Source organism: Dromiciops gliroides, chromosome 3 (assembly GCF_019393635.1).
Source record: "Dromiciops gliroides isolate mDroGli1 chromosome 3, mDroGli1.pri, whole genome shotgun sequence".
NCBI classification, from domain to species: domain Eukaryota; kingdom Metazoa; phylum Chordata; class Mammalia; order Microbiotheria; family Microbiotheriidae; genus Dromiciops; species Dromiciops gliroides.
The window spans coordinates 269,751,851-269,767,396 of record NC_057863.1 but is presented as its reverse complement, the minus strand read 5'-3'; the positions used below and the strand labels follow the sequence as shown (position 1 = coordinate 269,767,396).

At 37.2% G+C, this 15,546-nt stretch overlaps 1 protein-coding gene across 5 annotated transcripts in view; it reads left to right on the top strand.

Annotated features, from left to right (window-relative positions):
* ITSN1 (intersectin 1) overlaps positions 1-15,546 on the top strand; it is a 300,395-nt gene that overhangs the window by 171,646 nt on the left and 113,203 nt on the right. For all 5 annotated transcript variants that reach the window (XM_043990543.1, XM_043990544.1, XM_043990542.1 and 2 more), the window contains 3 exons: positions 4,192-4,358; positions 6,771-6,816; positions 8,914-9,035. In XM_043990543.1, the coding sequence (XP_043846478.1) occupies positions 4,192-4,358; positions 6,771-6,816; positions 8,914-9,035 (335 nt within the window). The remainder of the gene's footprint in view (positions 1-4,191; positions 4,359-6,770; positions 6,817-8,913; positions 9,036-15,546) is intronic.

Genomic DNA, 15,546 nt, shown 5'->3' with positions numbered 1-15,546 from the left:
TGTTTAATGTTTTATCCATAAATGAGTCAATATGAACTAAGACTTCTGTACTCTACACATGGGTCAATTTGTATGTCTCATTGTTGGCATTGTGTCAGCATTACTTTTTAGAAAAGATTATCATCTGCAGAACCAGAAGAACATTGTACACAGTATCATCAACGTTGTTTGTTGATCTACTGTGATGGACTAGATTCTTCTCACCAATGCAATGGTACAGTAGAGTTCCAGGGGACTCATGATGGAAGGGGATCTCCAAATTCAGAAGAAAAAAAAAGAACTGTGGAGTATAGATGCTGATTGAACCATACTAATTCTTTTGTTTTTGGTGCTGTTGTTTTTCTATTTTGAGGTTTTTCCTCATTGCTCTGATTCTTCTCTTATAACATGACTAATGCAGAAATATGTTTAATGTTCTTTATATATATATATATATATATATATATATATATATATATATATATATATATATATATATATATATATATATAAAACCTAAAAAAGAAAAGATTATCATCTGAAGTATATATTTGCATAGTAGGTTCTACAGTTAACAAAGGAGCTAATACATTAAATGACAGTCAGGGTCCAAAAATCCTGCCAGACTAAAACAATGGGTTTCTCTATCAAATAAGATGAAATTTAATAGAGATTAATGTAAACTACTACTCCCATGTTTTAAAAAAACCCAAATTTACAAATACAGAGAGGCATCTGTTTTTCTAAAAAAGATCTGAGGGCTTTAGTGGACTGGACTGCAAGTTCAATATGCATCATGAGTGCATCAAAAGACTCATGACTAGGGGGCAGCTAGGTGGCGCAGTGGATAAAGCACTGGCCTTGGATTCAGGAGTGCCTGAGTTCAAATCCAGCCTCAGACACTTGACACTTAACTAGCTGTGTGACCCTGGGTAAGTCACTTAACCCTCATTGCCCTGCAAAAACAAAACAAAACAAAACAAAACAAAACAAAACAAAAAGACTCATGACTAGAGTGAAGGAGGAGTGGTATTCATGCTCAGACCACATCTGAAGAGTATCCTATTCTTTTGTGGACATCACATTTTAGAAAGGACATTGTTTGTCAAACCAAGATAGTCAAAGAGCTGGACACTGTGCCATGAGTATCAATTAAAAGAACTCTGTAATCTTTAACTTTGAGAAGAGAAGACTGTGTGTGAGGGTGGCATGGGGTGAGGAGTTCATTAGAATTATCTTCAAAATTCTGGAGAACAGTCATATAGAAGATGGATTAGCTATAGTCTGCCTAGTCCCAGTTGCAGAATCAAATTTAGGCTTTACTTAGCACCAACTTTGTTTTTTCTTTTAAATCATAAAAGTATTTTATTATTTTCCAGTTACATGTAAAGATAGTTTTCAACATTTGTTTTCAAAAGATTTTTAGTTCCAAATTTTTCTCCCTTCCCTCCCCCTTCCTCAAGACAGAAAGCAATGAGATATAGGTTATATATGTGCAATCAAATCAAACTATGTTTTTTCATTAGTCACCTTTGTGAAAGAATAATCAGAACAAAAGGGAAAAACCTCAAAAGAAAAAACAAAAACAAAAGTAGAAACCATATGGTTCAATCTGCATTCAGAATCCACAGTTCTTTTTTCTGGATGTGGAGAACATTTTCCATCATGAGTTCTTTGGAGTTGTTTTAAATCATTGCACTGCTGAGAAGAGCCAATCTATCACAGTTGATCATCACACAATATTAGCACCAAATTTCCAACAGAACGCTACAAAAGGAAGAGACAGCCTCCAAAAACAATGGATTCCCCATCACTAGAGTTTTTCAGGTAGAGACAGTCAGACCACTTGTTGAGAGTTTTGATAGATGTAGTAACAAGAATTTTAGGTTGCATATGTATTAGACTAGATAGTCTCTGAGATTTCTTTCAACACTGAAATTCTGTGATTCCTGAGAATCTCAATACAAGTCATTAGAAGATGGAATTTCTAGGGGTTGAAGAGAAGTACGTATGAATTTGGACAGGAGGGATATATATGTTTACAATATAGTGGAAAAGCTCCTTGGAATTATACAGTTTCAAGTAATGAAAATGTTATCAGGATTGTGTAGGTTTTCTGTTTCATTATTGCTCAAAGTATTCACCTAGGCATTAACCAACAGTGATTGTTTTTGGAAACAAAATTTGACAAAATTTTCCATGATAGGTCTTAAACTAATTAGGATACTCTTTAAAATTCATAATATGCTGTTTGCCTTTTAGCACTAAGTGTGGGTCTGCACATGCCTGGAATATTTCAGATGAAGCAAGAAGGCCTTAACATATTTCCACTCTCCTTTGTTTCTTAATGTAGTATGATTTTAAGTTCAACCAAAGTTTAAGTTTCTGCAGTTTCTCAACTGTTTTTGAAAGTAACTTCAGAATTTTATATTCATCTCCCTTAGGGAAGTATGATTGCCAACAAACTTTTATTAACATGGTTCACTGGAATGGATAATTAAAGGGGTGATTATAATGAAATAAAAGATCAGAATTAGAGAAATCAAAAGTAAAGGAATCCTGTGAGTTAAAAAAGATCTATTTCTCTGAAAGCTTCCAACTTAGATTTGCTTTGTGCTTGATACTGTATTTCTAATGTAATTGTGTGTGGAAGGATCGAGTACTAAGTGGCAAGGAAATCTTTTCTTTGAAGGACTTGGAGGACCTTCTTGCTGAGTGGTCACCCCTACCAAGTCATTGTTGATCCCAATCATATGAAATACTTGGTTTTTCAGAGCAGGGTGTTTTCAGGAAGTAATCCTGTCTGCCATATATTGGCTTCAAGACCCTTAGCCTTTTTTTTTTTTTTTTTGTGAGACAATTGGGGTTAAGTGACTTGCCCAGGGTCACACAGCTAGTAAGTGTGTGTTAAGTGTCTGAGGCCGGATTTGAACTTGGGTACTCCTGACTTCAGGGCTGGTGCTCTATCCACTGCGCCACCTAGCTGCCCCGACCCTTAACCTTTTAATGCTCCAGGAAGCCCATAAGATTATAGTTTGTACCAGGAGAATATTCTATATAGTAAAAGCAATATGGTACAATGATTATCTGTGAATGACTTAGCTATTCTTGGCAAGGCAGTGACCCAAGACAATTCTGCAGGACTTAAAATGAAAATGCTATCCACCTCCAGAGGAAGAACTAATGGAGTCTGAATATAGATGGAAGCATACAATTTTTAAATTTTCTTTATTTTTCTTGGTTTGTTATTATATTGGGGGGGGCCTGGGGTGTCTGTTTTCTTTTACAATATGACTAACAAGGGAATATGTTTTGCATGACTGCATATGTGTAACATATCAAATTGCTTGCCTTCCCTATGAGGGGGGAGGGGAAAGAAAAGGGGGAGAAAATTTGGAACTTAAACATTTTTTAAAATGAATGTTAAAATTGTTTTTATATGTAATTGGGGGTGAAGCAAAATATGAAATAATAAACTATTACCCCAAAAAACGGACTATAGGTTATAGAGAAGGCTCCAATTAGCATTGGTAGAAAGAGTTGTGTCATTTGGGGGCATATGCTATGTCAGTGAAATCACAGACCCACTCTTGCTCACCTATTCTCTACTCACATAGTCTTCTGTATATGCATCATAAATGCAAAGGAGGCACCTTGGTGTGGACAGCAGCCCTCTATGAAGTACTCTTGTCATTTCTAGGTTGAGCTTTCAGATTTTTTCTGGTTTCTCTTTATTTGATTCCACAGCAACAGGTATATAGTACATAATAAGCACCTTTCACTTGGTTTCTATCCAACAAAACAGTTAAAGAATTATTTAGTAACAAATTCCATGTTGCCCACATGTGACCTCAGTAAGAAATACCTGTGATTGATGTGAAAAACCATTTTACTTTAACCCAGTGATGCTTTAGATATGATTTTCTCTTACACCTTCTAAGTTGTGTAATTGCTTAAATATGAAATGAGTTGAAAGCCATGAATTGAAATGACATTGATCTTTTTTGTAGTGCATTTGTGTTGTTTCTGGTGTAAGTTTAATGTCTAGTGTGACATTTACCATTTGTGTGCTATATTGCTTTATTGTATAATATATGCCTTATTGATTACAGAAGGCAGTGTTATTAGCATCAAAGGCCCATTTGTTAAGGTCTATATAATTTATAGGATTTCTCAAAAGTTAAACTTTATATCATCGTTTCTCCCCACCAGAATATATTGCCATGTACACTTATGAGAGTTCTGAACAAGGCGATTTAACCTTTCAGCAAGGGGATGTGATTTTGGTTACGAAGAAAGATGGTGACTGGTGGACAGGAACTGTGGCTGACAAATCTGGAGTCTTCCCTTCTAACTATGTGAGACTTAAAGACTCAGAGGTAAATCCTTATTAACTTGCTCTTCAGATACTTTCCATTCCTCCTGTATGGTTACTTATAGGATTTGAAGGTGGAATCAATTATCTTTTTTAAATATTCCAGGAATGTTTGTCTCTCATTATTTTGACTATTTAGGCTAGTGGTATCAACCTCAAAAAGAAACTAGCAGCCATTATACCACTAAACCATATTCCATAGGTGCATATCGACTTAGAAAACCACATCAACATAATCTATGTTTGATTGTATTTTTATTCATTTTAAAATGTTTCTCAGTTATTAATCTGGTTCCATAGTACTTGAGAATATTGTGGGCTACATATTTGACATTTTAGACATAGACCATTCACACTGACTTAAAGATTGTTCAAACTAAATAAATAAATGTAAATAAAACAAATAGAAAAAAATTTTTTTTGGTGAGGCAATTGGGGTTAAGTGACTTGCCCAGGGTCACACAGCTAGTAAGTGTCAAGGGTCTGAGGCCAGATTTGAACTCAGGTCCTCCTGAATTCAGGGCCAGTGCTCTAGCCACTGTGCCACCTAGCTGCCCCATAGCAAATAGAAAATTAAAAGAAAATAGAAATAAAATTGTTTAAACTTGTTTAAATCTGTCAGGTTATGGAAAGTCTCTTACTGATCACAATACGGAAATGTAAAGTATATGACTCTATATACATTTGACCAGGCCCAGGTATCCTCCTTAAATAATCTAATAAACTGGCTAAAATGCTGTTGGGTTGGGGATTTTTTTTGTTTTTTAAATAGAAAGCAACTTTTCAGGAAGCAGAAATTTGCTTAGCCAAGTAATCCATGGCACATAAACAGAATAGGCAGGAGTTTCTTTTTCACTGTCATTTCCATCATACATTCCATTACTGTTGTTTGACCTTGCCCTCTTTCCTCCTGCTTCCTCAACCAATGGGCAGGAAGAGGCCATTAGACAGATTTGGAAAGCTGAAGCCATCTGTGACTCCACATGGGTGAAGAAGATCTTGATCTTCCCTGAGCCCAAAGTGAGTTTGAAAACAAGCTAGGGAAAGTCTGGAGATGTACTTCTATACCTATTCCTCTGTAGAGGTTCTTTTTAAAAAACTTTTTTCTTTGTACATGACTGTGACCACTCAGTTCCCTTCTGACATTTAAGTGTAGAGTTTTGCCTTGTGACCTTGTTCTTTCTCCAGGGTGAGGTAAAGTCAGTGGGTTACACATAGTCTACTGCAGCTTCTCCTAAGACATTCTTTAGGTGCTATCAGGACATGGAATAATAACTGGTATTTAAAACACTTTATCTGTGTCATGTTCCCCTGAATAACATGATCCTCTACTCTGCTTGTGGTATTCATGTTCCTAATTAAAGTTTTTCATCCTCTTTCCTCTAGAGATCACTTCTTAACCTTGCATGTACAGTGATTGTACATTGGTATTTTTATAGAATGTGCTGCTTGCTTGGTGAGGACATAGTTAGTCAACAAGATACTTAATAGATTCTTCCTTGGTTAGAAAACTTTATTCTATTCTAGTCATTTTCTTTGCTGACCATAATACTCTTTTGTTGATTATTTGGAATTTTGCTCTTCGGTGTTTAAGTACTTTGTTATATATAAAATCAGGGCATTGGTGTGCGTATAACTTTTGTGTTAACAAAATTGCTAATATTTGTTAACAAAATGTTTACAAAGGCATAGGAACTTTTAGACCCAACGCACTTAATAAATATTTGCTGAAATAATAAATTTCAGTCATTCAAAATAATGAACACAGAACACTGAAGTATCAACACTTGCCAAAAAGAGACATATTTCATTTCTTTTTCTTTCTCACTTTTTTATCTTAATTGGGTTATTGAAGGACATTTGAATTATACTTTTTTTTCTCCCTCTCTTATGTAGCTATCCATAGAGTAGAAACGAAGTGGGATAGCTAGGTGGTGCAGTGGATAAAGCACCAGCCCTGGATTCAGGAGGACCTGAGTTCAAATCCTGCCTCAGACACTTGACACTTACTAGCTGTGTGACCCTGGGCAAGTCACTTAACCCTCATTGCCCCCCCCCCCATGCAGTGTTTAGAACTATTGTAAAATAATAATATTTTCAGAGATAATATATCCACAGCTAGGTCTCTAGGACCAAGGTCTCTTTTCTCACCACATATTTAATAACTTGAATCCTACCATAACCTCATTGATTCACAAAACTTTGTGCTGTGTCTTCTGTGGGGCAGTGTGTTAAAAATCTGTCAAAAATGAATGATTCTTTAAGGTGTTTGGGGTTTTTTTTACATCTATATGCCAATTAAATCATTGATTTGGTTTCTCTACAATAGCTCTTACCATTTCCCATGAAAAAATTGGGGAGAGGATGATACCTATATGTGAGTTTATGTAAATATTTATCTTTCCTTCTATTTTAGGCCCCTGGAACTACTGGGAAAGCAGGGAGTTTAGGAAAGAAACCTGGTAAGTTGTAAGTCCTAATATTTATTTTGAAATTTTTAAAATGTAAATGATCATTTATCCCAGTCATGTTAATTAAAGCCAAAATCTTAAAACAAGAACAAAGGAAACATTTCATCAGGCATTTCCTTATCTACCTATGTTATATATTCTGGGGATATATAAGAATTATTTCTGTAGTTAAGAAAGATTGGTCTTGTGCCATAAGATCCCCATGAAAAAGAAAAATGTAAAATGGTAGTAGGTGTAAAAGAGAATGGACAAATTTAGCTCTCCTTTGACAGTAAGGAAATATATGACTTCAGCATGTTGAAAAGTATCTTACAAGCTACCAGATTGCTGGTGCTTGGCTGTTTTACAATCACACACATTTTGGGGGGAAGATGTTACAAGTCTGATTATGCTCATCCAACAGTTAATATACACAGCAGAAGAGAATAGCATGTCATTAGGATGGATTGTAAGTAAGAGCAGGTTCATTTCAGAGGCATCAGGTGATTTCTCTCACATCCATTGACAGTGCAAAATTACAGTAATTTCTGTCTTCACATGGTTTTTTTATTGGTATGAGATCACATTTTTTAAAATTAAAAAATAATACAAATAATTCAGAGAGAACAAGTACATCAGTGTAAGGAAAGGGATTTTTACTACACACACATTTATCTCACCTGACATTTTGATGTTCCATTGAACGACTGTTGGAAGATATATCACTCGTTGCTGGGAGAGCTAGTATTTTCTTGAGGCCTACAGTTCTCACACAGAAAGAAAAAATAGATAATCAGTCGCCATGGATTTTCACTTGAGCTCCAGAAATTTGGCCCAGGGCACTGAGAGCAAATAAACTTCATCTCAAAGTTCAACCCTGCTGAGAATAATTAAATGACTCTAGAGTGTCTAAGTGCTTTTATGTTTGATGCCCAGATGAGCTTAAGCTCCCCTGAAACCCTCCTTAGGTTAGTGAGCTGGGTGTAGCTTGTCTGCATCTTGAGAAAACAAAGAGAGAAGGAAAGTTGGTAGCAGATTGCTTCCTGCATGTGCCAGCTTTATTTAACATTGGAAGCCAAATAGGTCACCATTTTGGATTTTGTCCATCCTGAAAAACTCTTCTAATCTAGAGGCTTTCACCAGTTTTCCTGGTGAGATCTTTGAAACCCATTATTGTTTACTCTCTAAGCACCAAGCAGAAGCATCTATGCTTTTGTTCAGTTTCACAATGGTATGAGCATTTCCATGGGGGCGGCTTAGCCCATAAATGTAAAATGGGAAAACAATGGAAGGTGTGATAATTCCTCCTTGGTTTGAGTTAGGGAAGGAGGAAGTTCTGCCATGGGCTAGGGCATTTTTTTCTGGCAGAAATCAGCCCAAAGGGGAAAGGGAAATAGACAAGTTTGTTCTGTATTGCTTCTCAAAGTTCAGAGAGAGATTATAGTTGTGCTAGTATTCACTGAAAGGAAGATTTTGTTTTTTTATCCTACAAACCTGCAGTGCCAATAGAGACTGATTTTCAGAACTGTACTGTGATACTCTTAGAATTTTTCTTTTGAGATTTTAACATTTAGGAGATGTATAGAACTATTTCCCTTTTTTATATATGTACTAAATTGATAACTGCATATAAAATGCAATTTCTAACTTTTGGGCTCTTCCCACCTGAAGCCCCTGAAGTCAGAAGACTGTTTATACCTTCACAGACTACAGATTGATTAGTGGAAAAATGGTTTCCCTGAAGAAAGGATCATAATCATAGTAGCAAGGATTTAGATTTAAAAATCAGCTTTTAGAAACTGAGTTGCTTTGTTAAGAAAAATAGAATTTCTCTCTCTTTCTAGACAAAAAGAATGGAAAACTCTCTTTATGTCTCTTTTATCTGAGTTGTATGAAATCATAGAATTCTAGATTCAGGACAGGACCTTAGGAAGTAAGGTGAATCTCCTTATCTAACTAGTACGTGAGGGCATAATGACCAAAGAACTTTGCTAATTCCTTTGATGTTAAACCAACCTAATAAATTAGTTTTTAATGCTGGCTATGGACAAGTCAAAGGTGGCACAAGATTTACTCTGCTGAGTCACTCATTTTTGTTCTGATTTTCAGAAATTGCCCAAGTTATTGCATCTTATACTGCTACTGGCCCCGAACAACTTACGCTGGCACCCGGACAACTAATTTTGATCCGAAAGAAGAATCCAGGTGGATGGTGGGAAGGAGAACTTCAAGTTAGTTCCTATATAGTTTTGTGGAAAACATCCTATGCTGATTCTAACACATAAAATGCCAGAGAGAGAGAACTCTGTTGAGTGTCAAATTCCCATGCATTTCAAAGACAGAACTTTTGAGTGTTGAAATGGGAAGCCACCTTTTCATACATTTCAGAGTCAGATTACCCTGTAGTCTGAACAGTTTGTATTTTTCCCTCCTAATCCAGAAAAATTCATGACTGACCCAGGCAGAAATATGCAGTCAGCAAAGTTTGTCTTTGGAGGTGCGGTCCTCTGCATTTCCTTCCTCTTCTTTGTGGTGGGGTGGAAAGATTCCTAGATTTGGAATCAGAACACCTTGGATTAAATAACCTTTAAACTCTACCACTTTTTCACTGTGTAAGGTTAGATGAGTCACTTGACCTCTCACTTTAACCTCAGTTTCTTTTTCTTTAAAATGGGGACAGTATGGGGCAGCTAGGTGGTGCAGTGGATAGAGCACTGGCCCTGGAGTCAGGAGTACCTGAGTTCAAATCCGGCCTCAGACACTTGTCACTTACTAGCTGTGTGACCCTGGGCAAGTCACTTAACCCCCATTGCCTCACTAAAAAAAAATAATAATAATAAAAATAAAATAAAATAAAATGGGGACAGTACTTTTTCATAGTACAACTCTTTGAGATGAAATAATGAAAATGAGATCAGTGAAATATGAAAAAATTAATAATGTATGTGAAGCATTTTATAAACCTTAAAACACATACAAACATCAGCTATCATTATGATTATTATTGTTATTGTTACTACGGCTACTTCTTTCCACCCCAGCTCCTCCTAAAATGTCCTGTCGTGCTTAAAAAAAACCAGACAAACCTATTTCCATCTCTTTTTTCCCCCAATATTTTACTCGCCCAAAACCAACAGACAAATGCAATTCAACACATTTCTCTAGTATCTACTACATACAACGCACTGTGTTGAATGCTGATCAGAATAGAAAAGATGAATATGACAAGATCCCTGCCCTTATGAAACATCCAGTCCTAAAAGATAAAATGTGTATAAAAAGAACTTTAATACAAAGTAGAGAATGAAGTATGAAAGGGAGGTGCAAATATAGCATAAAGTGTTATGAAAAAGACCAGTGTGTTAGCTTGCCAACTTTGTTTGATTAGTGTTCAAATTCTAGTCATACAGTAGAGGACATTACTTTGATGAGGGAAACTCATGGTTACAGTTAAAGTAAAGAATGCACAACAGTAATCAACCGCCATTCCCTCCAATAGCTGATTTTTGTCACTACAGTTCCTGAACTATTACTCTGAACATCCCCAGATCACCCCAGACTGATGATTCCTGAATAATGGAGATCCAGTAGGGCTTGTCCGTGTATGCCACTAAGAAACTAAAATGGAGGTCTAAATGATTAAAAATCTCCCTCATAGGGAAAACATTTTATACTTCAAAGGAAGGCTATATGGATTAGTATTCGTAGTAAACTCATGACCATGTCTAGGGATATTATCATTGTCTCACATTGTGATAATGAGTATGGCCTTGTGGACTATCCCTAGGGAAAGCAGTTCCTAATCATAGGTGTTAGGGGCATGTAACGATTGGAATGACGCCACCTGCTGGAGACTTACTGTAGAAGAGTTCCGCCCATGAAGGGAAGGTCTTTGAGGGCAAGACCAGGAATCTTTTCTTTGGCATGAGGAAGTGATGCGGGCGAGTGGGAGGAGGAAGGAAGAGACTGGCGCTCAGTCTCGCTCTCTTTCCTCTGGACTCTGGTGGAGAAGGGAGCTAGAAATGTGCTCTCCCTTTAATAGATAGGAATCTAGGCCTTTCTCTCTCTTTACCAAATTCTTATTCTCCTTAATAAATGCTTAAAAGTCTAACTCTTGCTAAAGCTTATAATTTATTGGCGACCACTCATTAGATATTTTAGACAGACTAGCTAGATTTTTAGTCCTTAACAGGCAGCTGGGTGGCACAGTGGATAAAGCACTGGCCCTGGAGTCAGGAGGACCTGAGTTCAAATTTGACCTCAGACACTTAACACTTACTAGCTGTGTGACCCTGGGCAAGTCACTTAACCCCAATTGCCTCACTAAAAAAAACACAAAAAACCAAACAAGAAATGTATACTTAACAATAACTCTAAAATTCCCAAAATTTTGATAACTCAAAAAAAAATTCCCATAATCATAGGTGTTGTCTGTTTACTCTTCCTCTGAGGAGAGGCAGGAGCTACAGGAAGCTGATATCTGGGAAACAGATTTCAGCAAAAAACAAAACTTAAGATGTTCCTTATCTTTGGGACTTAGTGAGACTGGGGGAGGTTTGGAGGGGATATTATTATGGGTGTAGGACAGAGGGAATGTGTCTTTCATACCAATGGCTTATGGAATAAGTACAGGATTTAGGCCTTTCAGTTCAACTCACAAGCCAATAATCTTGCTGTTTTCTGCCATCCATTCCCTTGGCATCTTACACCTATGTCCTGGCTCCATTAGTCAGTGAAGATTTTTAAAAATATGTTTTTGACAGGGAAGGTGCTAGGTGCTGGAGACAGAAAATGAGAATGAACAGTCCCTGCTCCCCTAACAGGGAGACAGTGTATATGTAGATAAGCATTTATATAATAATTAGAAGGGAAAATGTTATTGGGGGGATGGGCATGGTCCCCCACAGCTGGGATAATTAGGAATGGTTTAACTATGTATAAATAATGCTGAAAAAATCCATAGCTTAAGGATATATAAAGCTGCATTTTCTGTTGATAGAATTCAGGAAACAACTTGGATAGTTCAGTCATGTTGGCCCTGTAACCTAAGCCAAAAGTAGCCTATAATTCCAATTATGCTTTTGGTAGCTGATCCTAGTGGTACAAAGATTGGGCTTCATGGTTGAGAGATGTGTAATCCCAATGGAATTAGGATGATACACCCAAAGAAAGGCTACTCTATCTCTACCCAGAAGGGTTATAAAAGAAAATTCTGTTAATAAAGGAGACAAGAAGGGAGGGGGGGGGAAATAAAGACAATTATGGGAATTTTTTTTTTGAGTTATCAAAATTTTGGGAATTTTAGAGTTATTGTTAAGTATACATTTCTTGTTTGGTTTTTTTGGTTTTTTAGTGAGGCAATTGGGGTTAAGTGACTTGCCCAGGGTCACACGGCTAGTATGTGTTAAGTATCTGAGGCTGGAGTTGAACTCAGGTCCTCCTGAATCCAGGGCCGGTGCTCTATCCACTGCGCCACCTAGCTGCCCCCCTGGCTAGATATACTTTTTTTTTTTTTGGTGAGGCAATTGGGGTTAAGTGACTTGCCTAGGGTCACATAGCTAGGCTAGATATACTTTTAAGTTTAATCAGCATTATTAACATTTTCTCCATCACTTTCTTTTAAGTCTAGATAATCAACAACACAATAAACCAAAACCTAATTTGTAACATTTACCCATTTCCGAGGTGTAAATGCTGAAACTGAAATTTTAACACCTGAGTCAGTTCCAGCTGTCTTGAGCACATCTCTGCCTGTCCTCTACTTCTTACTACCAAGGATTCCCATGTTATGGATGTTTTAGAAATATTCTTTTCTTCTAGATTACCTTTTCTAATTTCAATCTGGACTTGCAAACTTTCCACTTTCTGGAAACAAATTAGATAACTACTGAAAAGATTACCATAAACCAGTAGACTTTACTGGGGGAAAGTGAAAGATGGCCTACTTATAGTGCCATTCATTGCATTCTGCCAGCTTTGGGTCTACAAATTATGGAATAACCTTACATTGTTTTATCAGCCCTATTTTCTTTTGATCCCGAGTAAAGTTTGTTTTCAAAATTGTCTGAAAAGTCCTGTCACTACCATATTTGTGTTTGCCCTCCAGTTCTTCTCCTTTGCTCCTCAATATTGGCCTAGCACTGAATCACCATTTAGACATGTTATGAAGGACCATTTTTTTTTTTTTTTTGTGAGGCAGTTGGGGTTAAGTGACTTGCCCAGGGTCACAGAGCTAGTAAGTGTTAAGTGTCTGAGGCCGGATTTGAACTCAGGTCCTCCTGACTCCAGGGCCAGTGCTCTATTCACTGCGCCACCTAGCTGCCCCCAAGAAGGACCATTATTATATTTTATCTTTTTTTTTTTTTTAGTGAGGCAATTGGGGTTAAGTGACTTGCCCAGGGTCACAGAGCTAGTAAGTGTTAAGTGTCTGAGGCCGGATTTGAACCCAGGTCCTCCTGACTCCAGGGCCGGTGCTCTATCCACTGCGCCACCTAGCTGCCCCCCATTATTATATCTTAAATATGACTTTCATCAACATTTTAGTAAATAGCCTGTTCACATTTCTCCCTTTTGGTGTGGGATATTGATGCCTTAGCATGTTCACCGTATCAGTAATAACTTCTAATGCCAATTCAATCTTCTAGTTTAATATGGGCTACTTATTCAGCATCCAATTTAGTTTTTCATCCCCCAGATCAAGAGAATCACTGTCAAATAGTAAAAAGCAACTCTAGTCCCAGTGGGATCTACTCTACATGGGAAATCCCACTGTTTGAGTATACATGGTGAGTCATTTCAAACTGTCTGCATAAATATTATGCGATGGTTAATTATCATGTCATTACATTAATATTAGCCAATGTCCCGTTAATTTGTAGCTGTATTAGTTAGGAGACAATCCACCCTTTGCATCTATTGAGCTCTTGTTGCTACTCTCAAGCTTCCATTTCTTGTCCTCTCTTCCTAAATATCTATTTACAAATCTCATTTATAATCCAGTATTCCACATAACCATTATAATATGGTAGCAAATGAAACATCAGTTGGATAAATTATCATCAACAAATAAAGTAAATAAGAGTCAATATGGCAAAGAGAGCTAGCCTATAAATTAGGAAGACCTGGGTTCAAGTAAAGCCTCTGCATAAGCCATTTAACCTCTAAGAGCCCTGGGCAACTCTTGAGGTAATAAATGCAGAATAGATGAGTTTATATTGACTGAGCAGATCCTTTACACCAGTCAGGTGTAAAAAAACCAAAACCCAACTGCATTACAGAATATGCTCATCTAAAAGCAGATAGAAAAATTGAAATCAAAACTATTATATCAATAAATGTGATATTACAACCATCCATACCCATGAGGGAAGATAATATAGAACTCTTATTGTATAAGTTGTCAAAAAAGTCTAAGTATCAGTCAATTTGTATTCATATTTCTACAAAACAAATCACAAAATTTTGTCTTTAGTGAAAGCAGTTTGTTCTTGATTAAAAATTCACCATTTAAAAATTTTAATATAGAAGCCAATTATTCTAAATACTGTTTATTCTTATGCCAACTATTCTCCATTCCCTTTTTTTTTTTTTTTGTGGGGCAATGGGGGTTAAGTGACTTGCCCAGGGTCACACAGCTAGTAAGTATCAAGTGTCTGAGGCCAGATTTGAACTCAGGTACTCCTGAATCCAGGGCCAGTGCTTTATCCACTGTGACACCTAGCCGCCCCCTCCATTCCCTTTTTACCCAGAAATCTCTCTCTCTGTCTCTGTCTCTCTGTCTCTCTGTCTCTCTCTCTCTCTCTCTCTCTCTCACACACACACACACACACACACACACACACACACACACACACACACACACAGAGTCTTCAAAGCCAGTCTTCTGTAATTTAACTCACCTTAATGGCCACAGAGAAGGGAAGGCCACTTTCCTGAACTATCAGAAGGGGAAATCTGTCCCACACCAGGAGGCATCTGCTCTATTGCCAGACAGTGACTAACAGGCTCTAGCAGTCCTGAACTCTGAAACACCTGTCTACTACTTGTGCTCAAACTAGATTAGGTTGCTTCTGGTCCTATAACCTCCAGCTAGGCCCAAGGCTGTATTTCATTTCTACCTCCAAGGGTGATAGAACTTCCTTTGAAAGGTCTGCCAATGAATAAATCAGTTTGGAATGAGTAGCATCTGGTTGCCACACTCAAACAGAAAGCTACCTCTACAATGAATCCGTGTGACTCACTGGGGACCATGTTATGTGTCTGAGAAGAAACTATCCCATTTTATAACAAAAAGTTGTCTTCTCCCAACCTCCAACACACACTGACCCATTTAGGCATCCTAGCTATATTGGATGGATGTAAGTAGAGAAGGGGCAGGATCTTCCTTTTCTTACCCATACTGCTGAGGGGAATCGGTATGTTATTTAATATCGAGGAGGGATGAGGACATCTTATCACCAGATGGTTTTTCTAGTCATCTTGGCAGCCCCCAGGTAGGTGGGTACCATGTCATTTATCACTTCTCATGGACCACAGTACCTCGTATAGTGCTAGGCACATAATAGGTACTCAATAATTGAATTGAATTTCAAGAAAGAAAGGATGACATTGAAAAAATATGAATGTAATCAATGGGAATTTTTAGGCCTAAAGAATTTTAATTTAAGATTAGACTAGGCATTTCCAAATGTACTAACAGAGTGTAGTACTTTTATGCTAGGTTCAGGGTTCCTCTCCTAACCC